Below are 26136 nucleotides of genomic sequence, written 5' to 3'. Positions count from 1 at the left end.
CCTTTTTGTGTGGCTGGAATTTCTGAAACGGAACATTTGCCAGGTTGTGTACAAACGTATGCAGCCCTGTTTAACCATGAGTTGCCAGTATTTTAAGCAGATAGATAACAGTAACCTAACTAAGGCCTAACAGGCCCAAGTGCACCAAGCCACCTCCCCCACATTTGCATCCCTACCTGCAGTCTTGCCACAGTATCCCCATTAGATCTCAGTGGGAGGCCTGTTGCTGCTACACCCCAAGCCCCCACAGTAGTTCCACTGCTGATAAATAATACATAGCTACATAAAAATCAAAGCAGTCTGCAGCACACATCTAAATGAAATGCTAATTCGCCAAGCAGCATGGGGTTTTATATTGCTCCAGCTTAAAACTGATGATCTTGCAACCTCACATTATGCACACATGCTTACATTCCCTATAAGTTATAAAGTGGTATCTAATGCAATACATTTGGACTGGCCACAGGTAGCATTGAGCTGGTGCAACGGAAGTGTTCCAAAAACACACAGACTGTATAATGACACAAGGAAGCGGCACAGTTTACTGGTGTCAGATCACTTTCAGCACACAATGGTTAGACATCCTGGGTTTACAGTATCAACCTCAATTCTTACATCTTTAATAGAAAAAACAAATATTTTCACTTAAAAAAAATAATTTTAGAAAAAAGAACATTTGATTACAATCATGCTCCGTTTGTGGTGTAGTCCCATCTAGCTAACGGGTTACACATAAGCCTTGGAAGCCACCGATGTTTCTTTTCTCTCTTTGAACTGCTTGAAATCACTGTCTGGATCCTGGTAGTTGTACTTATAGGCTCTGCAAAGGCAACAAAGAACAATTACTTTTAATATACACATTTACATATGCTTCTTAAATGAGTGTCTGGCCGCTCTCTGCATCCTAAGGTGAGGTTCTCACCTTGTGTTATGGCAGGAGCGGCCCTGAGGATATTAGAAGTCATAGAGGAGTTTCATGATTCATGTTGTAGCAGGCTGATCACGCAATGTACAGTATTTGACCACAATGTAATAGTGACACAGGCTGCTGGTGGGATCTGTTTGTAGACCAGAAGTTCATGCCATCAGCTTTCATTGCACATGGGTGGCTGACACAGAGCCCAGTGTTGTTACAACTTGCCATGTTTATTTACCATCACACAGCTACGCATAGGTCATGTGATAATACAGATACCTTCTGACAACTGATTATAAAGTTTGTGTAAGCCTGGCTATACATGCCCAGATGTGCCAGTTTGGCCAAATATCCACACTGCCCAACCATCTCAGCATGTATGCTAAGTTGGGAATAGGTTACTCTGACCTGTCCAGTCAGCAGATGCATCAGCTTATGATGAAAGGAGTGGTATCTCCTCTTCAGTTCTGATACCAGGCAGTGATTTAAATGAGAGACTGGACAGATAAGTGATAAAAATAACAATAATATTGTAGCCTCAGAGAGCAATTGTTTATGGGCTGTTGGGGTCAGAGACCTCCGTTTGAAAGCTCAAAAGAGCCAGAAGAAAAAGCAAATAATTTAAAAATGCTAAAAATTGAAGACCAGTTGAAATGTTGCTAAGAACTGGCCAGTCTATAAAATACTAAACGTTAACTTAAAGATGAACAACCATTTTAAGAATACAAAAGTAATATATTGCAGTTTGGCACTAATTACCAATGCTGAGTACATTCCTATCCTTAGTGACTAGCACACGAATTGCCTAACCATGGGTTAGGCAATTCGTGTGCTAGTCACTAAGGATAGGAATGTACTCAGCATTGGTAATTAGTGCCAAACTGCAATATATTACTTAGCAGGCACCCAAAATGATTCCCTATATATTTGCACCACTCATTGCAGTAGCAGTTGTAATTGAGCCCTCCTGTGGGATTGCATGAACCCTGCCCATATAGTGGCCCTGTTATTCAATTTGTTCAATGAGGATGTTATAAAAAGAAGTCAAGGTAACCTTAGACCAGGCTTGGAACCACACAAAGTCCACAGAGGTCCAGGCCACACTTGAGTAGAATTTTTAGGTAGATAATGTGCACATTTACATAGAATGACAATGCCTGCATAGCCTTCATTAATGTGAATAGCCTATTATGTTAGGGGATATTAGTCCTTCAGGATTGATTTCTCTCACCAATCTCCACACAGTCTCCCAAATGCACACAAAGTCCCACAATATAAAAATAGACCATTGCCTATGGCAAAAACGGAGAAATCAGCGGCTCAGAGGAAGCTGATTCGTCCAGCAAAACACGTCAGGTGAGAGTGACGTTATATCTAGTCACAAGAAGAGCCACTAAGGGAATACACACACTGGCAGGACTCTGTTGGAACAGGAACCCTGCAAACTTTTTTATATATGTGACAAACCCCAAGGAACTGAATTCTAAAGATGCACAGATAGCAGAGGGACCTGCTCGATTGAATACTACAGGCAATAATTTAACCATTGGTTTGTAAGCAGGCATAGGAGGTTTTGGATTATACATAAGGACTGTTACTACAGCATGCATCAAAGTAACATCTAAGCCTGCAGATTAAAGGGGAAATACACCTTTAACATTTCCTATAACACTGGATGTTGATTTAAATAATTGAAAATATTATACTATATAAGCTCCTGATTTCTCCCTTTTTGCCATAGGCGCTGATCTATTTTTTTATTGTGGGACTATGTGAACAGCCTGTAAACCCATATTTACCCTGCTTTGGTTGCTGGTTTCTTTTTCTTGAATGAACAGCACAAGAAGGATCCACCGAGTATGGAAAGCAGAGATGCGGCCCATCCGATATACAGTGCAGATCCAAGCTCATACCTGAAATTGGAAGGACAGATATGTCATATTCTCCTTCCTTTAAAGCACCAAGGCCCTTTCATGTTCCGAATAACAAAGGTGAACAAGACACAGCCTACTGTACATTCACTGAATCGGCAGAAGAGGTTAATACGCTGCATACGTAATAACCCTTTGATGCAATGCCATTTGCCACCTCAGCAGAACTGAGTACACAGAACACAGAGCAGACATTGCCCATCCATCATCACATGCCCACAAGCACTGGATATTATACGTATTAGCTCATTCTGTGATTTCAGCCAAATGCCTAGCAGACATAATAAACAGATCTCTGTTTAATACATTTCTTATTTCTTACATAAAAAATCAGCTGTTTATTGGATGGCTTTGGCTTCCAACAGGCAGGTATTACCCTAACACCTTCCACAGGCCAAGTGCATGAGTGTAACAGATTCTATAGTTCATTGTGCAACTTGCGCCCTACACATCATCACCGCTCTGACGTGGATTTATATATAACATACTGATGTAAGTAGGAAACGCAAAGTGCTACAAATTACATTTATAAATGAGCTTTCATTTAACACACCAACAGGCCTATTCACAATTTAGCCAGATCAGCTTAGACTAGAATACAGGTATCCTGCAAAGCTTTTATTCATGCATAAGTGATGCCACAATGGTGGAGGCTGCAAGGACTGGGAAAAAGCCATCGACTACTATAAAACTGAAGCCTGAGTGCCAAACAACTGTAACACAAACTCTTATAGTAAGCCAATACTATTGATTATACCTCCACAGCTAGTCGGATGCTTGTATTGTGCTGACGCAAACTGAAGTATTAGGGACAGTTATACTGAATAAGGCTAAACTTTCATTCTAGTCTTTGACTCAGAATTAATATACGTGGCAGTGCTTCACATATTGGGGTGATATACACTATACATGGGCTGTGAGAGTGTTACGACTAATTAAAGCAATTATATTTATGTGTTAGTGAATGCAGGTATGGGACATATTAGGGGTCTTTCTGTAATTTGGATTTCCACACCTTAAATCTACTAAAAAATCATTTAACCATTAATTAAACCCAGTGGGATTGTTTTGCCTCAAGTAAGGATTAATTATACCTTAGTTAGGATCAAGTACAAAGTACTGTTTTATTATTACAGAATAAAAGAAAATCATTTTTAAAAATTGTAATTATTTGATTCAAATAGGGCCTGTCTCTGCCTGTATTTAACACCTGGCTTTACCGTTCCTATTTTTATAAATCCTTATGTGGCAAAACAATCCTATTGGGTTTATTTAACGTTTAAAAATTTTTTTAGTAGGTTTAAGGTATGGAGATCCAAATTATGAAAAGATCCCTTATCCGGAAAACTCCAGGTCCTGAGCATTCTGCATGACAGGTCCCATGCCTGTATATTCATCAGCTGCTCAACCAATTTGTGACTTAATGGGCTGCCACCTCCAATATCTGAGACAACCCTACATGGCACTTCCTTTGTGATTCCTTTATGGCAGTATGGGCAGCCCTTGAGCCAAATGAATGGGTCATAGTGTTAAAAGAGAACAAAATTAATGAAAAATAGCACGGCGACTTGATTTTTGCCATGTCTGACCATGCAGGTTCTGCTCCCTGGCTCCCACTTACTGACTGATAACCAGGAACATGCCGTTGGGGGAGAGGCACCTCTTCCAGGGCCCTATGATGTGCAAATTGCCTTTGTTCTAATTTAAGCCCCTTGAAAGAATGCAATTTGACATGTCTGAGAGATGGTCCAGATCAATAAAACAATGGGTTAAAGAACATAAGTTTAGTATTTGCTATTTTGTAGGCACAGTGTACTATGGCCTGGTAGCAAGAAACTGAGCTTTCCTGGAGTGCGGAGATAGAATTCAGGCCAGAGAGCAGCCATCAAAGTTTGTTTGCAGCTTCCCAGGGGGATCAACATTATCTGTATCCCACTGAGTGCCATAAAGGGAGCTCTTGGAAGGAGAGTGAGCCTGCTCCTACAAGGGGTAAAGCCAAAGGAAACTGATGTGGACCAGACTATTATTTAGATTCTTTTGCAATGTCCTGCATTTCCAGATACCCCCATATTAAATTCCTGTGTCTTCTAATGTCTAAAAGAGACACATTCAGACTGTCTCCATTAGACAAATTTAAAATTCAAGTACACGTATAATATATATAATATAGATAACAATGATACAGAGACACACAAACATTTTTTTCAAACACTTACTTTGTCCCAAGGTACAGAGGATCAAAGAACTGGGCCGTGATCATGGCTGCGTACCATGAGACTGCCGTTAAAGTTAAAAGCCCTGTATGGAGAAAGCCAGACAGCAGGAGTCAGACAATGAGCCTTGTACTGCGCCACAGATAGATGGACAGATGGAGGCTGACATATAGGGGGTGTTTGGTTTATAACTAACAATATGTATTTTTTAAAAATAAATTGAATGAGATTTTCCATAGGAACTGTAACTGAACTGTGCCCATGGCAGATAATAAATGGATACCTAAGAAGACTTCTCCCAGTGCTACATCCCACTAACACCACCTAATAATAATAAACAAACAGGAGAGTGATCCAAGAACGTTGTTTTTAGGCAAAGAGATAACCGATTACCAGGTAAAGACCTGCTGTTATTATTTGGGCACAATGATCAAGCCCAGTGCTGGCCAACTTCTGTGGTACTGAAAGATGGAATTTTTCTGGCATACATGGTGTAGGGCCGATAAGGGAAGCCAGTTTTCACCACTGCCTTTATTAAACCACATCCATGTTATTACAAGAGCTTTTAAAAACATCCCCACATTAATGGTGGTTGCACACCAAAAAAAACCAAAGCAAATAATTGGTGCTAACTGTAAAGAAATCACCCTTCACACATATTACATCAAATTAAGACAAAGCCTGCACACAGGCAGCATAGGGCAGGCAGAGTATGGCACACACAGGCAGCATAGGGCAGGCAGAGTATGGCACACACAGGAAGGTTAGAGCAGGCAGAGTATGGCACACACAGGCAGCATAGGGCAGGGAGGGTATGGCACACACAGGAAGGTTAGAGCAGGCAGAGTATGGCACACACAGGTAGCATAGAGCAGGGAGGGTATGGCACACACAGGAAGGTTAGAGCAGGCAGAGTATGGCACACACAGGTAGCATAGAGCAGGGAGGGTATGGCACACACAGGCAGCATAGGACAGGCAGAGTATAGCCTACGCAGGCAGCATAGGGCAGGCAGGGTATGGCACACACAGGCAGCATAGGACAGGCAGAGTATTGCACACAGGCAGCGTGTGACGCACACACAGGCAGCTTTGGGCAGACAGAGTATAGCACAGGCAGCATAGAGCAGGCAGAGTATGACACATACAGGCAGGGTAGGGCAGACAGAGTATGGCACACACAGGCAGGGTAGGGCAGGCAGAGTATGGAACACCAAGGCAGGGTAGGGCAGGCAGAGTATGGCACACACAGGCAGCATAGGGCAGGCAGAGTATGGCACACACAGGCAGCATAGGGCAGGCAGAGTATGGCACACACAGGCAGGGTAGGGCAGGCAGAGTATGGCACACACAGGCAGGTTAGGGCAGACAGAGTATGGCACACAAAGGCAGGGTAGAGCAGGCAGAGTATGGCACACACAGGCAGAGTAGGGATACCTATCATGACTACACAAGTACAGTAACTGATCATGACCACTCCAAAATTAACAGTTTGTACCTATCATGACTACACAAGTACAGTAACTGATCATGACCACTCCAAAATTAACAGTTTGTACCGTACTGTGTACAGTGACACAATAACGGCACTGCTCCTGTCTGTCTGAGGTCTGTCTGACTGTACAGTATCTTAATAAAAATTTGGCTGTGTTTTAGATTTCGGCCCCCTTATGTGATTGAGTTTAAAACCCCTGTAAGTAGGCGCTGACTGGTATGTTATGGTGCTTTAACTTTGCTGTTATTATAACAGTGACTGCCTTTGCAGTATATAAATATAGTATTTTTGGGAAAATGAAATGTAAATAAATGAAACATTTAGTGGAGGTATATATTTGATTTGGCATTGCCATAAGGAAGTAGTGCAGTACCTGCTAAAATGAAGATGAGTCCTCCAGAGAGTGCAATCTTCCCCTTTGTCTGCTCATTACTGGTTCCAAACTTGGTACACTTTAAGCCAAAAATTGACACTATACAGGACATTAGCCCCAGAACAAGCGAAATGATCATCAAAGCTCTGCATACTTGGATGTGAACTGTATGGGAGACAGAGAGGCAGAGCATAAGAACTGGCAATGTATCAGCGTGGCACATTGGTCTGGACAGCTTAGACCAGCAGTGTAGAGACATTGCAGCAGGCCATAAAGAAAAATATGGTTGGAGTGAACAAATCTGCGTCTGTAACAGCCTGGGCCCTAGTTCTCTTCCTTTATCGGTGGGAGATTTATTATCTCTATGTAGTTGAGTGACAAGAGGCTTAGAGCAACTTTATGTTCAGCAGAATCCAAAGGAAAGTTCCTTCCCCATGTACATTTTCTTCCACTAGAAAAACTAAATACAAGTATGGGACCTGTTATCCAGAATGTTCAGGATCTGGGGTTTCCCGGTTAAGGAATCTTTCCATCATTTAAAAACCCGCAGGATTATTTTGCCTTCAATAAGAATTAATTATATATGTTGGGATCAATTAAGAGGTACTGTTTTATTATTACAGAGAATTTTTAGAATTTAGATTTCCTTAAAATGGAGCTTTTTAATAATAGAGCTTTTTGGATAAGGGGTTTCCAGATAACAGATCACATGCCTGTACATACTGTATAAAATATGTTCTATGTTCATCTGGGGTCAGCTTATAAAAAAGCTATATTTGTAACGTGGGAACCCACACTATTGCAATGAAAAATACTACAATACCCCTCTAGGGCTTATACAATATTGAAGGGACAATTTTTCACTGGCACAACTCCAGATCACCACCAAAGTTAAAGAAATTTAGTTTATATTCCACATTTGGAAAACATTTTGGAATTTTGGAACTTTGGAAAACATTCCAAAGTTCATTATTTATACACAATTTTACAGAAATAGCCTTACGGGTTCCGTGCCTTACAGGGCACTTAATCATAGGCTCAATACACTATACACTATTAGTTGCAGTGCTAGGGACAAAAATGGGCAAAAAGTAGCACCAAATAAAAGCTGTTCACAAACCCACCTGAGCCTGTATGTTCTTTTTAAATGGCCCCTTTTAAAGGGCCAGCTGCATGAATTTGCTCATAGCCTGTACAGATAGACACTATAGCACTAAGGCTATAGTGACACTTTACATTTCACTTGCCAGACTATGTTGTAAGTTTTAGATAAATATTGTACTCTGAGATAATATTTCTGATTAATTTCATATAGGGCCATTACAACCATATATTTTCCTACAAATGTATGCACAGTACAGGGGACTATGCAGCCACAGACTTATGGTATCTCTGAACAAGCTAGATAGCAATAATTCCATTATCAGCCCTGGTTGGCTGGCCATGCCCCAAGGGATGCTGTGTCCTGCCCCTTGTGTGCCAGGCCACACTCCATTTGGCTTCCCTAGGAGATAATACCACAGAAGGACGGCTGGGGTTGGTAATACTGAAAGTGATAGAGACACTGAAAGCTTAAGCAAGGCTAAAACTACAGGCTGAGCCAGCACTACTTTCATAGAATCCGTATGAGAATAGCAACTGGGAGAAATATGCATTTCCTTCCTAATATTACCCTTCACCAAGTACAAAGGGAGCATTCATAGAAATAAATGTACACTATATACTACATGGCTAAAAGTATCTGGAAAATGTTTAAAATTATGTTCTTGCTACCTGCTGAGTTCCAACAGTTTAACAAGAACTATATGTCAGTACCTTGGAGCTTTTAAGTGTAATGAGAGGAAAGCAAACCTAACATCTCCATGTACAATGCCAAGCATCAGCTGGAGTGGTGTAAAGGTAACTGCCATTGCCAGCAGTGGAAATGTGTCCTCTGGAGCAATAAATGGCATTTCACCATCTGGCAGTCAGGAGAAGTCTGAGTTTAGCATATGCCAGGATAACACTCCCTGCCTGAATGCATAATGCAGACAATAAGCTTAAGTGGAGGAGGAATGAGTTTACTGAAATGCCAGTGGGTGAACTTGCCTGATCCCCAAACTCCTTGCCCTGAGTGGAAGCAAATCTCAGCAAAAGGGTTGCAGCATCTAGTGGAGAGCCTTCCCTGAAGAGTATTAACTACGTATTCATACCCTTGGTGTGGGACTGAGAAGCGAATGTATAAATCTTTTTCCTCTGTTCAGTTTTCCCCTAGATTCCTTATTAAATCCAAGCTTTCTTCTTAGACCTCCTGGCCATAGCTATGCCCCCCATACTTCTGCAGTGAATGTCAATAAAAATAGTTAGTGGCAGGCATTGTTTGGCAATAATTGTGCACTGTTTGGTGTTTTTCTGAAAATGAGTGCTAATAAAGCTGAGCTGCACTGAGTACTAACACCCACTGAAAATGAATGTGCTTACGGCTCAGAGCAGTGGGTCAGTGACTACCAATAGGGGCAGTCCGTATATTTATATGCTGTGCAAATCTTTGTGGGTACCGCTCTGAACAGTAACGTTATTTTCTCAGCACTTACCTGTTATTTGTGGGCCATTAGGAAATGTACTAATCATGGTGTACAGGAGGAGGTATCCTGTGGTTCTGAATGAGGATCTGGCAGTCCATCCCACCCTTCACCATTTCCAGCCAGGGTGAAATAGGGATAAGCACCAAAGAACTAAGATTTAAAGCCACTTGACATTGCAATCTTTAAGGGAAAACTATAACCTGTATCGTGGTGGCTTTGTGGCTAATTTACCAACATGGGTGCTACATTTCAGCTTAGTTACCCATAGCAACCAATCAGATATTCCCTTTCATTTTCTAATTTGGTGTTAGAATAACCAAAATGATTGCTTATTGGGTGATATAGGCAACTTTGCATAAGTACAGGTATGGTTATCCAAAAAACTCGTTATCCAAAAAGTTCAAAATAACAGGAAGGCCATTTCCCATACAGTGCACTTTAATCAAATTTTAAAAAATATTTCCTTTTTCTCTGTAATAAAAAACACTACCTTGTACTTGATCCCAACTAATATATCATTAATCCTAATTGGAAGAAAAACAATTTTGGGTTTATTTAATGTTTAAATGATATTTTAGTAGACTTGAGAGAAAGAAATCAATGGAAAGACCTCAGGGAAACTCCATGTTCCAAGCATTCTGGATAAAAGATCCCATACCCGTATGCAGTATGCATATATGGGTGTGAGTGAGCTGTGTTTTTGCTCAATATACAGTATGGTGACGTTCTGTAAAACTCTATGGAGAATACCTAAATATAGAGAAACAAAATGGAGGCTTCTAATCATAGATGTGAATGCAAAGATTAATTCCTGATAATCTGTTTAAGGTTAATTAATGTTTAATAAATCCTATCTATAACAGGATATAGTTTTCAGATAGAGTACAAGTGACAGTATTAGGAACGGATTGTTTAAGTAGGAATCAGAGACATCTGTGTATTGGATATAAGTATGAACAGCAAAAAGGAAAGTAGGTTTTACAAGTATTTTTATGGATTCGTCGGAATTTGAACTTTTTTGGCAGGATTCAGAATTGGGTGATCCCAACTGCCTGGCTGAACTAAATCCAAACTATTAAAATCGTGTGACTTTAGTTCATTTGACTATGGAAATTTGCACGGGGGGGGGGGGGTGTTGGTGCATGACTTTGCATAGGCAAAATAGGATTCAGTTCAGGATTCAGCCAAATCCATAGTGGAAGAGTCTGTATTGGGCCGAATCAGGAAAAAGTAGATTTGGAGCTTTGCTATTTAAAGGCCAACTTGAGGCCTGCTGAACAGAGAACATAAAAGGACTGCTCGGATAAATGGATCTCCATCCGGCATCACAGGGAACTCATCCTGTATAATAATTATGAACTTCATCATGTCGGGGTTCATTTAATATTTTAATTTCAAACTTGATTCAAATTTTTTCCAAGATTTACTATGCGTCTAAATTGCTGAAAATCTGAATTTGACAATTAGCCAGACTAAACTTGCTGAATTGTAAGCTCTTTTGGGCAGGGCCCTCTTCACCTCTTGTATTGGTCATTGATTGCTTTATATGTTACTCTGTATGTCCAATGTATAAAACCCACTTATTGTACAGCGCTGGGAATATGTTGGCGCTTTATAAATAAATGTTAATAATAATAATTCATGTAGAAGTCGATGGCAAAGTTCCCTTCCCTTTTCCTGAATTTTTTTCATTGTCTTTGAGTTTTTTAGTAATTATTAGACATTCGAGAAAACAAGTTCAGTCAAATTTGAAAATAAAAATAATGAGAAATTTTGGAGTTTTAGTAAATCTGCCCCATAGTGTTAGATAAAATACTAGGATCTATTGGCAACTCATGGAGATAAACCCAATGTTTAGCCACAAATACATCTCTAGTAGTCTACATGGAATGAACATGTACTAATCAGCCCACGCCAGGAGAGAGGACTAATCTAATCACACTAATATAATCTTTAAATACTTGGTTAAAATAATACATTCTAAAGTAAAATTTGTTCCAATGGGTGCTTGTTCCATGGTGGCCCACAGCTGATCTAAACAACAGATTTTTATTATTGGTCTAACAGATACATTCCCAGAGTATAAATAAGGAAAGTGCAGCTTCACATCAAAATGTATCTGTAGAGGTGGGTATCTATTATTTATATAACAGACGCAACCCCCAAGGGATGTTTATGGCCTTCAACCTAACCAAGAACTCAATACATGGTTCTCTAGAACAGAAATGATTAATATAAGGTGCCTCTGGAGCATACACAGGGCCACCATTAGACCACATGGGGCTACTGAATGATCCATAATCATAATCCATAACATAATGCTCCCAAATTACCAAATCCACCAAGCCGGGAATACCACACTGACTTATAGATGTACCTGGTAATGACAATAAGGAATCAAACTTCTTGCAGTTGCTTATGCCAGTGCTGTCCTCCGCACAGCTTTTCCACAGGTTCTCATACACATTAGAGGTGGTGATCACGCTGCCATGTACTGTAGATGTTTTCCAGCGGTTGCTCGACAACGTTACTCCAGTTATTAAATTCCCGGCCAAACTCATTAAAAACCCAATGATCTCCAGAGCTGCTGCCATTTTCAGGGGATTGGTTATTTTACAAAATAAGATTAAGTCGAATCAAACTTAGCCTGAGAATTCTTCCAGAGCAGAGAAATGACTTCCCATTACGGATTTCCCTGTTAGATAAAATCCTTCCACCTTTGCTCTTTGCTCAGAGACATCACTGAGATGATAAGAACTTCCATATATATCATTGTACCTGAATAATTGTCTGATGACAATATCGACATATTGTGTCACTATATCATTTTCCATTGAGTTGCTTTAAAAAAATATAATTCAGTCATTTTAGGTCAGAGCTGAACTACTTGAACAGTGAAATGATTTATTTTCAGAGCCATTATTTTATAAATATGTGTATAAATGTAACCAGGAAAACTGGGGTTATGGTATGTAGGGGCCCAGCCCAGAAGGGAATCGCTCACTTTCTGTTTGATAGTATGATGATGAGATAAGCAGGGCTATTCGTACATAACAATGAATTTGCACAAAAGTCTGACTTTGCAGTCTCACCAGAAAAAAACACATGCAATTTATGTATTGATCATGAAATGGATTAAAGTGATGTAACCCCCTGTGTAACCCACCCAGTAGCCCAAGCTATCATAAACTAGAGCTCAGATTTATGAAGGGAATTAGCTAGAAAAATTACAGTCTCAATGTAAGGGTTCATATGCACTAAGAGATGCAAGATAGGGGACAGGTAGTGCTGCCAAGAACAGGTATAGCTGTATTCATGTGGGGAACACAGGTTTCTGTGTACCATTCTGTACCTGTGGCCACAGCTACCAAAATGAATGCAACTGCATGTTCCCTTCATCGCAAATTGGGCACGGTTGCTCTAAATATTTTAGAAGTCTACCTGGAGTCATTTCTGGTGTTCAGCGTGAGAGAAACATATCCGCACTATTCTTTTGGCACAAATGAACAGCAGTAATTGACGTATGCCAACGAAGGAACCCCAGAGTTAGCGCCTGGAGACGGCAGTAGCTCCAGGGTTCTCCTGTGTCAATGAATGCAGCAGTGCTCAATTTGGAACAGAAGGCAGGAGGGACTAAGCAGCACTGAGCACAACTATATGGATGTGCAAGGAGCATATTTTGATGCAAATACCAATAATGAAAGTGGTTTTACACCAAGCTTACTGCAGGGAAAGTGCAGGGACCGCAATTGCACCACAACGGTACGTGAGCCCTATTATCTTTGTAATCAGGGTAATATTAATAAGGGTAATGTAATAAGAGCAAAGGGCTTTGAATGTCAGTAAAATGTTTAATTACATTATCCTTTGCTTGATAGGGACTAAAATAAAGATTTAATGAACAGGGTTGGAGCAAGTTGTCTCTTAGATGATAGGAGGATTCTAAAGGTAGCAACTGAAGGCAAAGTAGTGGGAGACTCAAAGGGCCAAAGCTGGTTGCATCTTTTGCTTCTAATGAAGTAGCCTGATGCCATGAAATATGTAAAGTGTTTGGTTCCATTGCACTCTTTGCTCATAGATATTCTTTACTCCTAAAATTAAAATTGAATTTTAACTTACAGCAGACTGGTTCTACGTGACATTCTTTCTACCACTGGTTTTGAGACCTATTTGGGTTTGTGAGCTACACATGTGTCATGCAAGGCACCATGGCCCTGGCATGGGAAATTGTTAACCCTGGCAACCTTTTGCTTTGTCCACCAGACACCTCTAATTAAACACTATCCCCATCTAGTCTCCCGCAGAGGCCCTTAATTAAATATGCACCCAGGGACTGCTGGAAGGTGACAAATTCAGCAGAGGGAGCAGACTAGCCGTATCCAGCCATTGGTAAGGCGGGAAACCTGGGGCTATTGCTTTCTTTGATCTGGGATCAAAGAGGTCAGCTGGGGACCTAGAGCAGGAGGGGGGGTGCAGCTATCAGAAAATATGGATTATAGAAATGGATCCATATCTCCGCTGCTTTAAGGTCCACATCCTCATAAATCACGTAGGATTTATGATGAGGCCCCAGGCTTCCCAATGATACCAAACAGGGGTGGCCTATACCCGCCAGTTAGGAGGAATGGGTTCTGGGGGACTGAGACATAAGACACCCCCCATGTTTGGTATCATTTTGATCGCCCCCATATGGGTTAAGACAAGCCCCTATTGTCATAATAATATTGGGTACGGGCAAGTACCAATATTATATGACCAGAAACTGGCAGGAGAAGTATAGCTCTATACAGGGGAGGTCCTGTGACACAGCCCCGGGCACTCCCTCCTCATGAATACAGTAATGAGGGAGGGGCCCAGGAGTAGGATTAAAAAGGGCACAGACCCAGGTGCCAGTTAACTCATATTTGGGGCTCCATGTTCTTTTTGGATTGTGAGTTCACTGTTTCTAACTCTGGCCTCAGGAGGGCAAGAGATATTCGGTAACGTTTCTCTGTGTTTTTATCCCCTTTTATTTGACTGTTTTGCATGTATATTTCTCTTTTGTAACATCTTTTTAAAATTGCACTGTTTATCCTGGTAATATTAAATATAAAATTTAATAAGTTCTGTCCTTTTGCTCTATATCAATTCCCATGTACCTTGTATGACTGCTCAGGCCTAGAGGTGTATTAACTGCTTGGCTGTGTGGATGCTAATTAGCTAGTGGACTGTCAGTAGGAAAGTGTGTATGTAAAGTAACCGTGGCTGTTGGTGTGTGTGGGGAAGTAGTAGAACTATCCCTCACTGCAGTAGGAACGTTTGTGTATGATATATTGGGGTAACTAGGTTTCTATGGCCTGTTAATGATAGATGGTGGCAGCGAATAACAGTGGTTATTGAAGGACTGTCTAAATTATTTGCCCCTTTCTAGACTCTCTCTAATTTTATAATATCCTGGTTGAGCACTAGAGACCAAAACTACATGGCATATTCTAGATCAGTGTTTTCCAACTTCTGTGGTACAGAGGGCCGGAATTTCTCTAGCATACATAGTGAAGGGCTGCTAATGGAAGCCAGTTTTGGCCACTCCCCTTTTTAAACCACACCCACTTCAAACCACACCCATGTTATCACAGGAGCTTTTAAGACTATACCCACATTAATGGTGGTACCACAGCAAAAACCCAAATTGTTGGTGCTCACTGTGGGGATATCACCCTTCATTCATATGTGAAAGGATTATAGTTTGTCATATTAAGACAGTGATGTTGCTCTCAGTGCCCCCAAACCAGGGAGTTATTTTTGAATTCCTGACTTGGGGGCAAGTTTTGGTTGAATAAAAACAAGATTTCCTACCAAATAAAGCCCCTGTAAGCTGATAGTGTGCATAGAGGCTGCCTAATAGCCAATCTTAGCCCTTATTTGGCACCTCCATGAACTTTTATGGTGCTTGTGTTGCTCTCCAAGTCTTTTTACATTTGACTGTGGCTCACGAGTAAGAAAGGTTGGGGACTCCTGTATTAAGTAGGGATGCACCGAACCCACTTTTTTGGGTTCGGCCGAACTCTCGGACCCACCCTGACGGATTCTGCCGACTTTAATTTATGCTAATTAGGATTTGGAGTGGAGTTCATCACACAGTCTGGCAACCTTCCTGCCCTGTGCCCTGCTCTGAGAGACCTTTTCTCACTGACTTCAACACTTCCCTGGGTGACTCCTAACTTGGTTACAGCTCCCTCTGCTCCTTGCAGTGGAAGGCAGCACCCCAGCCCCTTTGGGAGTTCCAAACACAGGCAGGCAGCCTTCCTGCCCTATAACCCTGCTCTGAGAGTGAACCCCACTCTGTGAGTCAATAATCAACCCTTCAACTTACTAACAATGCTGTGTAATCCCACAGCGCTTTTATTTGCTGCTCCCCTGCAGCCTAATCAGGCAGCTCCCTACAGCTGGCCAACTGAAAACAATTAATGGAATAGAGGAACTATCCTACTCTCCCTCCATTCACTCCCAAAACTCATTTATCTGGCTTTTCCTAAGCCACTAACCAGAAAACTGCACTACTTGCTGCAAAACCAGGCATTTGTCCTGGTACTACCTGTATACCACCTTTAAATACTGGTAGAAAATACACCAAACAGTAATCTTATTTACTGCATCTCTCACACCCCTTAAATGCTCATTATGAGTTAGTACCCACATGAAAGTCCTTATCAGACCCAAAGTCCTGGCGGCAAGTTTTGGTTGCATAAAAACCAGGTGTTCTACCAAACAGAGACTCCTGTAGGCCAGCAATTCACAAGGGGCTACCAAATAGCCAATCACAGTCCTTATTAGGCATCCCTAAAGAACTTCTTTATGCTTGTGTGGCTCACTAAAACTTTTTACATCTGAGTGTGGCTTGTGGGTAAAAAAGGTTGGGAATCCCTGAGTCAAAGTAAAACAAAATACATCTTATTTTATTAAACTAAGATAAGTATTTATAGAACTATTGGACATCACCCAAAAATAGGCTGGATTTAAGATCAAATAAGTTGGAATAGAGCCCCCCCCAGATCCTACACTGAAATGTATTCATGTTTCAGAATGACGGTGTCTAGTGTGATAACTAAAGTGCACCTACTATCTCCCATTACTCATCAACAGAGCAGAAACCATTAATGTTTGACAGAACATTGATATTTAGTAGAACCAAGCTAATTCCAAAGCAAACATTCTGTCACATGACTCAGGCACCTTCGAAACTGGCCAAAGGTTACATGACCTGCAACTCATTTTTACCAATGCCTGTGAGTAGCTTAGTTTCTTGTGCCTGGACTATATATATATATATATATATATATATATATATATATATATATATATATATATATATATTCACAGTTATTATTTCTTGCTGCATGAATAAATAAGAACCATCCGGGTTACACCCCAGCAGGGTCCTACTGTATTAAGAATGCTGGTTTATAATCATGGCGGGAACTAGCAGACAAAGGGACAGGTGTGTTCAGATGGGGAGATAATGGTGACGCATCAGTGAAGGAGGGGGTAAGAAGTGATAAGGAAACTGGTGACATGCAAAATGCTGAGGTTATAGTGTCCTACAGAGACTGAAATGTTTCTTTGACAATACAGTGCCCCTCTATGGCTAATGAGAAATGTGTTTACCTCTGGGGTTCAGTGCTTTTACTATAAGTTCCCAGATGAATATGTTACATGTAAAGTTTGGGTGCATGCTGGGCAGATTGTTCTGTTAGGGCAGTGGCACACAGGGAGATTAGTCGACCCGCAACAAATCTTCATTGCCGCAGGCAACTAATCTCCTCGCAATGCCATCCCACTGGCAAGAATGTAAATCGTGAGTGGGATGGCATACGCCTCGCTTTAGTTTCCCGAAGTTGCCCAAAGTTTCCTTGAGAGGAAACTTCGGGAAACCAAAGCGTATGCCATCCCACTGACGATTTACATTCTTGCCGGTGGGATGGCATGTCAAGAAGATTAGTCGCCCACGGTAATGAAGATTTATTGCGGACGACTAATCTCCACGTGTGTCACTGCCCTTAGTGTAGGCAGTTGATACATAGATTAGATTATGCTCATAAAGTGACAGTCGGTGTTTGAATGAATATTAGTGCTAGAATGCTGGCAGTTCATTGGTACACTGACTGCACGTTACTTGTTTAGTGCCATTTTCATTATATATATATATATATATATATATATGTATGTATGTATGTATAATTTTATTTATAAAGCGCTACTTATGTACGCAGCGCTGTACAGTAGAATACATTAATACAAACAGGGGGGTTAATAAGATAATAGATAAATACAAAGTATAACAATAAATACAAGATACAGTTACAGTTGCAATAAGTTAAGAGTCAAAGACACAAGAGGATGGAAGTCCCTACCTATATATATAAAACTGATAGAGAGCAGGCACTCACGTCTTATAAATCACAGTTTGCCTGGGTGCAGTATAGAAGTTAATATAGCACAAAAATAAAACAGATGCCGCACTCACAGGACTTAGTGAAAAAACAGACTGTACCTTTATTGTGAATAAACGTCAATCTAACGTTTCGGCCGTATCCATTTCTCTTTGAGAAAGGCTGTGGATACGGCCGAAACGTTAGATTGACGTTTATTCACAATAAAGGTACAGTCTGTATTTTCACTAAGTCCTGTGAGTACGGCATCTGTTTTATTTTTGTGCTATATATATATATATATATATTTTTTTTTTTTTTTTCATAAACGGATAGCACACACATTTAAAGTGCAAAAATATATTGTATGAAAAAGTCACATCATATGCTTACTGTACACATAATAGCAATGTTTCGAGCACAGCCGGGCTCTTCTTCAAGGCATGTAAGCAGCAATTACATATACATGTTCCAAGAAATAGCTATTTATAATCAAAAGAGAGGAAGTGACAACAACATTTATCATTTAAGCCTATTCCAGGGTTCCAACCCTGTAGATCACATAGAGGTAAAAGTAACTTTAAGCATATGTAACAGTAACAGTAAGCATATGATGTGACTTTTTCATACAATATATTTTTGCAGTTTAAATGTGTGTGCTGTCCGTTTTTGAAAAATATATATTTTATAATGGGAGTTGGAACCCATTGGGGATGTGCACCACACATTTTGGTTCAGCAGGGTGCTGCTTTAAAAAAACTTATATATATAGATATATTTCTGGTGAAGTATGAGTAGCTGATCTGTAGACAAGCTGTATACTGCAGTTAGATAGAGCACTATGTGAAAGCTGGCAGACAGACAGTACAGATGGCTTGAAAACAGACTTTATCTTGTTGGTACAGTGCCACTAGATAGTTAGCAGGCAGATAATTAAACAAATACATTAACATGTGAGGAGTATGATAGGTATGGGATGTGTAAGGCCTAAGGTACCTGAAGCATATTGTTTGTTGCTGAGAATCATCAGAATTCTGGGAATCACCCAAACCTGCTTCTCATTCAGTGGGAAGGTTTTGGAAAGCACCTGTCACCAATACTCACAGCTGCTTAGCTTGCAATGTTTAGAACTGACTTTTGAACCATATATTTATATATTTGTGCATTTATTAGTGGTTGAAGAGCACTACTCAGACTGATCTGGCTAGTTGTGTACATTGAGAGAGGACATTGCTGGTTCTCTGTGTGAGTACTTTCAGTTAGCCTCCGCACTGGATATGACTCTGCCCTTAGCTCACAACTAGGTTGAAAACATCACTGAATCAGCCATTTAGCCATAGTTCCAAGAATATCAAAGACATCAAAAAAGCATCACCCCACACCTTGCTTTGATTTACCTTCATAATGGGCTTCCTGGAGTATCTAGGAGAGCAAATATTCTCAAAATATATCCTTAAAGCAACAGTAACACCAAAATGAAAGTTTTTCAAAGTAATAAAAATATAATGTACTGTTGCCCTGCACTAGTACAAGTGGTGCCTTTGCTTCAGAAACTTTACTGTAGTTTATATAAACAAGCTGCTGTGTAGCTATGGGGGCAGCCATTCAAAGCTGAAAAAGGAGAAAAGGCCCAGGTTACACAACAGATAACAGATACACTCTGTAGTATACAATGGAATTCTGCACTTATCTGTTATCAGCTGTGTATCCTGTACTTGAATGGCTGGCCCAAAGGCTACAGAGCAGCTAGTTTATATAAACAGTAGTAGTGGTTTGAAGCAAACACACCAGTTTTACCACTGCAGGGCAATACTACATTATATTGGACCTGATCTATATTATTCTAAAAGTATAAACAGAGTAAATAAAGGGTAATTTTATATCAGAAATCCAGTGCTGCTGTTAGCTTAAATATGTCATTTTTGCATTAAAGATACAAAACTAGGGGACATTTGTACTACTAATATTTTAATTTAATAAATGTATTATCTGAAGTTGTTAAACGCTACTGATTTTTACATGCAAGGAACTGCTTGATTAATTGACAATTATCATAGCAGATCAATGTGTCAGTTCATCAGCTGAATTGACTGCTTAAGCAGTCAAATTGAATTACTTAAGATGAACTCTGAGACTCTATCTATTGATAAAGACCATGTCCTATTACCCTATTCCCCCATATGTAGTAGAAGGCACTAAGTTTGTCCAAGAGCAGAAACCTATAGCAACCAGTAAGATATTTTCTTTATAACAGGTGACCAGAAAATGCTTCCTGCTGATTGGTTGTCGGGTTACTGCTCCTGGGCAAACTTAGGGGTATATTTATTATAGTGTGTAAGCCAACATCAAGTGGTGCCCCTTAGTCTCTTTTATTACATAACCCCAAAAGAGCATAAATAGGAACAATGAGTAGGAGTAAGAGTTGAGCACTTACTGGCCAGGCTGAACATGGATGAGAACCTTTTGCACTGCACAGACCCTGAGGAGGTGGCGATACAGTTCATCCACAGACCCTCAAATATAGAGGTGGCGGTAATAATGGTGCCTGCAGTACTGGAGACTCTCCATCTGGTGGACACAGTAGATACAAGGATGCAAGTCATTCCAGAGATAGCAAGGAGCAAAGCACAGACTTGCAGGGAGGTCCTGGCCATGGTGCTCCAGAAGTATCACAGAGCCCTAAGGTAGATACTGCATTAGACGGAAGAGAAATCAGGGGCTGTGGCACATGGAATTACATGTTCTGAAAAAGACTAAGAACTTAATGTTGGTTCTACTGATCCCCTGCTATAAGCAATCTGTCACCTTTAGTTACAATCTCGTTTCCTAGCTACTAACATGGCATTCATGGCATCACTGTAATAACCTTGCCCAACACTGAAACAGAGGGTACTAAGGGGCTTCATTAACATAGAATAAAGTGTAAAAGGGGTAATTTGCAATGATGATGGATGTACTAAGGGGTGCAAAATTGGTTACTGGGCATCATAGGGCAGGTGTAAGTACAGAGACCCCTGCGTTTGCTCGAGCTGCATAACTTTTAAACCCCCAAGCCCTCCCTTAAGAATATAGTGCTACCAAGTGCAGGCAGCTCTGAATTCATGGGGGGAACGCAGGTCCACACACTGTATTTTGGTTGCTGATGGCAATGTGCAAAGTGTATTTGTTTTAACCCATAACTAAATCACAACTATGTGGGGATGTTGGGAACTGTATCTCATCACCAGCTTGAGGGCCACAAGGACACCTTTACTGGAGCTGAGAAGATCCTTTAAGGGTGTCTGAGTACTGAATAGTCATTGAGATTAGAAATGAAACTTAGCACAACTGCGCTCTGTATTATTAGACCCACTTGCGCCTGTACCATTTGGCTCTATATGCCAAGGGATAAAGGAGAGAGGACTCACCAGCAGTGTACTTGTGTTGCTCCGAGTAAGAATCTGACTTTGGCGTAATGTGAATAGAAAGAGTAGGACTTTGCTACGGTGCTGTATCTGTTGAAACTCCTGGCAAAATTTGTTTTTACAGGATGACACTACCTGTATATGAGGTTAAACTTCAGAGACCTCAATGTCAAGTTTACTTTTAGCTTCTCTTTAAATACCATGACAAAGTACAGCCTCAATGTATGCCACGTGGGTCATTCTGCTGCCTCTTTATGTTTTTCATGCATTCTCACATTGTGTCTTTCCTAAACAGCAACCACACACCTCTCTCTCTATCTATTAACTCACCCCCCCCCCCCCCCGTTTAAGTGGTATCTTCCACAACAATTCAAACCCCACCAATACAGAAATATTATTATTATTATTAGTGAGAGCAAGGTAGGAACAAGTGCAGAAACTTTGTAAAAAGTTAGAAACTGGATTTCCACATTTTTATTAGAGATTAGTGGTTGTCTAAACTGGGGGCAGCCAGTGTCATAGAAGGGGAGGAAAATGAACATATCAAGTGTGGGACAATTATGTAAAGGGGTAAAATTATGATGATGTAGATGGGCAGAGTGATGATGTCAACAGACAGAGCCACATTTTCCATGGGGTGAATTCTTAAGGATCAGGGCAAAAAAGGTATGTACCAGCAGGAATTGGGGTAGATTAGGGGTGGGGGGAAAAAAGGGTATTACAAATTTACCTGCATTACAAAGCTGATAAATTTCTAATACTGGCCCTGGCCTTGGCTACAATTTTGCTGGCTGGGCGGTGAACAAAGGCCAGGTGGCAACCCTAGTTGGATTGGTTGCAGTGACTAGCACGTTAATGATTGTACTGTAAATCTGATCATACATTTAAAGATCTGCTTTGGTGAAGTTGCTCAAATCTTTGCCAGATTTGACTATGTAATTGGCCAACTCATGCAATTCTGATTATTGGTGCAAGAGCCAACAATTCTGTGGGCCTACATGGACTTGTCAGAGCCTGTTATGTAAGTTTGTGGAGAATTCCAGAAGTGTAAGTCTAGTGCTAAGCTTAAGGACCAACAGGGTGTATACAGAAAGATGAGAGTTTGTGCCACTTGACAGGAGCCAGGAGAGAGTGTTTAGTAGAAATAGAGAGGAGAGTGACTTACAGAATGGTGAGATAATGGGACATGAGCTAATAGGTTGCAGTAGCCTATCCTGGAAAAGCCAATATCCCAAGTCAGTTTTTTAGCAGTAGAGGCAAACAGGTAAAAACATTTTTGTGATGTGAAAAAAATTATGCGCAGTCAATGTTGGCTGAGATAGTGAAGAAAGGATGTATTGTGACAAAAAGTGGAATAGAAGGGGGTCTAAGACTAAGGGTTTAAGAAAACTGTCTAAAATAAGTGTTTAAGAGTCTAAGAGAAGTGGGTCCAACAGAGGGTCAAACAGATCACAAGGAGCTGTACACTGAAGGGAAGAGAAAAGAATAAAACCAGGAGCCACCAATACCAAGACTAGAGGGTACAGTGTGAGCATCTGGATTAAGCGTAGGAAATTATCCAAAAGCTTCTCACACTAACGCCAAGTTTGGCCAAGGTTGGAAAAGGAAACTGGTGCAGAGAGGTTTGTGAGGTCCAGAAAAGCAAAGTACCAAAGGGTTAAACAGAGTCAAACTCAGGCAAATCTAAGGATGATGCAGGTAAAACAGGTTCAAAGCAGTAACAGTTCAGAACGTGGGTTGTCAGGTCCAAGCAAGCGGGGAGATAGAATGCAAACACAGCACTAAGGAGCACGAGTACATGAACATAATAACGCAGAGCAAGCAGGAACGAGCCAAGTCTCTTACAGTTGTTTGAAAGACTGAAGTGGGTAACAATATCCAGTGCTACACAAAGATCAAGTATGAGTATGGTACAGTGTCCCGGCTCTGTAGCAGCATGGATGTCATTGATAACCTTGGTTAAAGCAGAGCATCAACATTTTCATCCTTTATGGAGGAAGCTACACAGGCATTGCAACACTATAACCTCTGTGACACAAATAATTGGCTCCCAAAGAGAAACCATTGTTCTTATATGAAATATGCATTAGTGTACTGCCTCTATTCATCTGATGTTATAAAATCACTGATGGATGACCTAGTTCCTAATACAGTAATGTTCCATTTATCATACACCCTTCACCGATAAAGACAGGATATTTGATTCCATTATAGAACAGGAACGGATGCACTCGCCATGCCTGCAGTGTTACTATATTCCGATCAGATCAGACTGGGGGCTTATTAGTGTTATTCTGCGTAGGTTGAGTAACAATGCTTTTCTTTTTTTGTAGCTGGTACATACCCTCCATCAGCGATATACCCTGGCGCCTTTGTGTAACGGTGGAGCGGCTGCAATGGTGGATATTTTCTTCCTATCTCTGGGAAAAAAAGCTACAAAATGTTGCATATCTGTAATACCATTACTTTCATGGCTCGCATAGAGAGGCTGGGCTGAATACACATATTTAGAAATTCTCCTTTTCAATGCCAGTACTAAATATGGTATAATCTAATGTGGATTTAAAACTAGAAACTGTCTTGATGGTCAAATACAATGTTAATTACCTGCTGGTAGCTTAGATTAGCAAATTCTGATGGGAGAGGGAGAGAGGAGCAAACTGAATACTCGTGCCCTGAAGAATTTTTCTGAGAGCCAGAACATATGTACAGAAAAGAAATCCTGTGTTTCTTTTGATAGAGGAGAGAGTGCAGCGTTTCTGTGAGTGCTTATGGCTGTATTTACATAGACCTTTCTGATAAAGCTTACTGAGAACTAAACCCTAAAAATGAATATTGCTAGAAATGCCGTATTTTATATAATAAACTGACTGGAGTGGCTTAAAGTTTCAGCATCTCTATAGTAGTAATGATATAGGTCTTTGCAGTTGTCACAGTAGCTTCCTATCTTGGATTCTTTTAGAACTGTTTTTTTTTAGGAATTTTATTAAACAGACCCCCTAGATCTTTTTCCCTCTATAGCTAGTCTGTCACAAGATGCACAGTTAATTTACATTTACAAAGAAAAAATCAATAAAACCAAAATTAATGATTATTAATAAAAATGGGGTACTTAACCTACCTGTGCTGACTGAAGAGAGGCAGCAATCTGAATCACGTGCTTGCCCCTAGGGAGGAGCCTATGGTTGTCAGTCTGCCAGTCAGCACTCAACTAGGGCTTCAGGCCACGGAGGAAGGCCAACAATACATGTTCCTGCCATTCCTCATTGTAAACCACAATGTAACCAGAAAATACATATTTCTAGAATTTTCACATATAGAAGTGAATGACTGTTGCACCCATAAAGTTGCTCAGTACACACCTTGAGAAATGGCTGCCATTGGAGGCATCTAGTCAGTCAGTCTCTGGTTAGTTTCAAGGGGAGGTTCACCTTTTAATTAACGTTTAGTATGTTCTGTTCCTAGCAACTTTGCAATTGGTCTTCATTATTTACTTTTTATAGTTTTCAAATTATTTTCCTTCCACTGCTACAACTTTCAAATGTGGGTCACTGACCCCAGAGGCCAAAAAACTATTGCTCTATAAGGCTACAATTGTTTTGTTATTGTTACTTTTATTACTTATCTTTCTATTCAGTACCTCCCCTATTTATTTCCAGTCTCACATTTAAACCACTGCCTGGTTGCTAAGGTGAAGAAAACCCGAGCAACAAGAATCATTCTGAAATTGCAAGCTGTAGAGCTGCTGAACAAAAAGCTAAATAACTGAAAAACCACAGATAAAAAATAAAGACCAATTACAAATTGTCTCAGAATATCACTTGTCTACATCATACTAAAAGTTAATTTAAAAGTGAACAACCCTTTTCACAGTCGTATTTTTGTCTGCTATGTAAATGAGAAATTTCCATATAAAGTTCTCCTACCTCATGTCCCTGGCTAACAATGTCCCACATGAGGTGCCAAAAATGTTGCAAAAGTTCTGGTCACTGCCTAGTACCTCGGCCAGTTGTCCTTATAGGCAGAGAAGATGCACAGATTTGCAGATCTGCCTCCAACTAATGTTACATATAACTGGTAACAAAGAAATAATGCTGTAGTAAAGCTACTTTATAACCAGTTTTTACACAGACAAACTGCAACACAAAATAAGTGCTATTAGGCATAAATGGCACTTGTGCACAGAAAGCCAGTGTCCTGTTGAGGAACAAAGTATAACCAGCAGACTGTGTGCCCATATTTTATTCATCGCACATAATGGTGGAAGAATTGATGTTCACTCACGCCTTCCTGCATTGCCCACTTAGTAGAATGTTAATCCAAGGCTTTGCGCAGCAGGAAGACACATTATCTGCACATCCTGCAGAATGAACTCCGCACTATAGAGCAGTTACATACGTAAAACTCCCAAATGGAGGAAATAAATTGGCACAACATTCTGGCAGGCTCACAGCAGTGCAGCGTCGGTGCGTCTTTAGTCAGTTACTGTACTGAGGTGAAGCAGATTCTTTGCCCAGGTGGCACATTTTCCCACCTATTTACTCTCCAATACATATTAGGGCTCATTTAAAAATGTGCAGCATGACTGCATCCTTGCAGTTGCACAAACATGGACTGTGTATATAGCATTAGTGGGTAACAATCAGGGCTGCAAAGTGAAGTCCCTAGATCTGTATTTTGGTGCCATATTGGCTTATAAAGCTGTCAGTAACTGCTCTATTAAAGCCACCCTTCAGCCATTTTAATTGTGAAGTCTGTAGGTGGCATATGAGTGGCAGGTACAACATGTTATGGGTGGGCTAATGCTAAAATAAATTATTTATGCATTTACTA

The 26136-nt window shown here is 40.5% G+C and overlaps 1 protein-coding gene across 3 annotated transcripts; it reads right to left on the bottom strand.

The window, feature by feature from the left end:
- Positions 1-514: 514 nt before the first annotated feature.
- cldn15.2 (claudin 15, gene 2) lies at positions 515-21465 on the bottom strand. Of its 3 annotated transcripts, none has more exons than XM_004917802.4 (6): positions 21307-21465; positions 20334-20590; positions 6928-7092; positions 5064-5145; positions 2716-2829; positions 515-820 (listed from the first exon to the last, which is right to left on the bottom strand). In XM_004917802.4, the coding sequence occupies exons 2-6, from the start codon at positions 20551-20553 to the stop codon at positions 727-729; spliced, it is 675 nt and encodes a 224-aa protein (XP_004917859.1). In that variant the 5' UTR covers positions 20554-20590; positions 21307-21465; the 3' UTR covers positions 515-726. The 3 variants fall into 3 exon arrangements, with proteins under 3 accessions (XP_004917859.1, XP_004917858.1, XP_002933422.2); XM_004917801.4 differs by having other exon boundaries at positions 20334-20578; positions 21307-21464; XM_002933376.5 differs by lacking the exons at positions 20334-20590; positions 21307-21465 and adding an exon at positions 11869-12204.
- Between the last annotated feature and the right edge of the window lie 4671 nt (positions 21466-26136).

Source organism: Xenopus tropicalis, chromosome 5 (assembly GCF_000004195.4).
Source record: "Xenopus tropicalis strain Nigerian chromosome 5, UCB_Xtro_10.0, whole genome shotgun sequence".
Lineage (NCBI taxonomy): Eukaryota > Metazoa > Chordata > Amphibia > Anura > Pipidae > Xenopus > Xenopus tropicalis.
This window is presented reverse-complemented; position numbering and strand designations above follow the sequence as displayed.

What these genes read in the sequence shown, in the direction of transcription:
- cldn15.2 (XM_004917802.4), bottom strand. Translation starts at nt 20,553, where the DNA reads ATGGCCAGGACCTCCCTGCAAGTCTGTGCTTTGCTCCTTGCTATCTCT. An exon ending in ACTCATCTTCATTTTAGCAG is followed by an intron (nt 5,146 to 6,927) that starts GTACTGCACTAC and finishes TTCTCCATACAG; the next exon opens with GGCTTTTAACTTTAACGGCA. An exon ending in AAACCAGCAACCAAAGCAGG is followed by an intron (nt 821 to 2,715) that starts GTAAATATGGGT and finishes TTGCCTTTGCAG; the next exon opens with AGCCTATAAGTACAACTACC.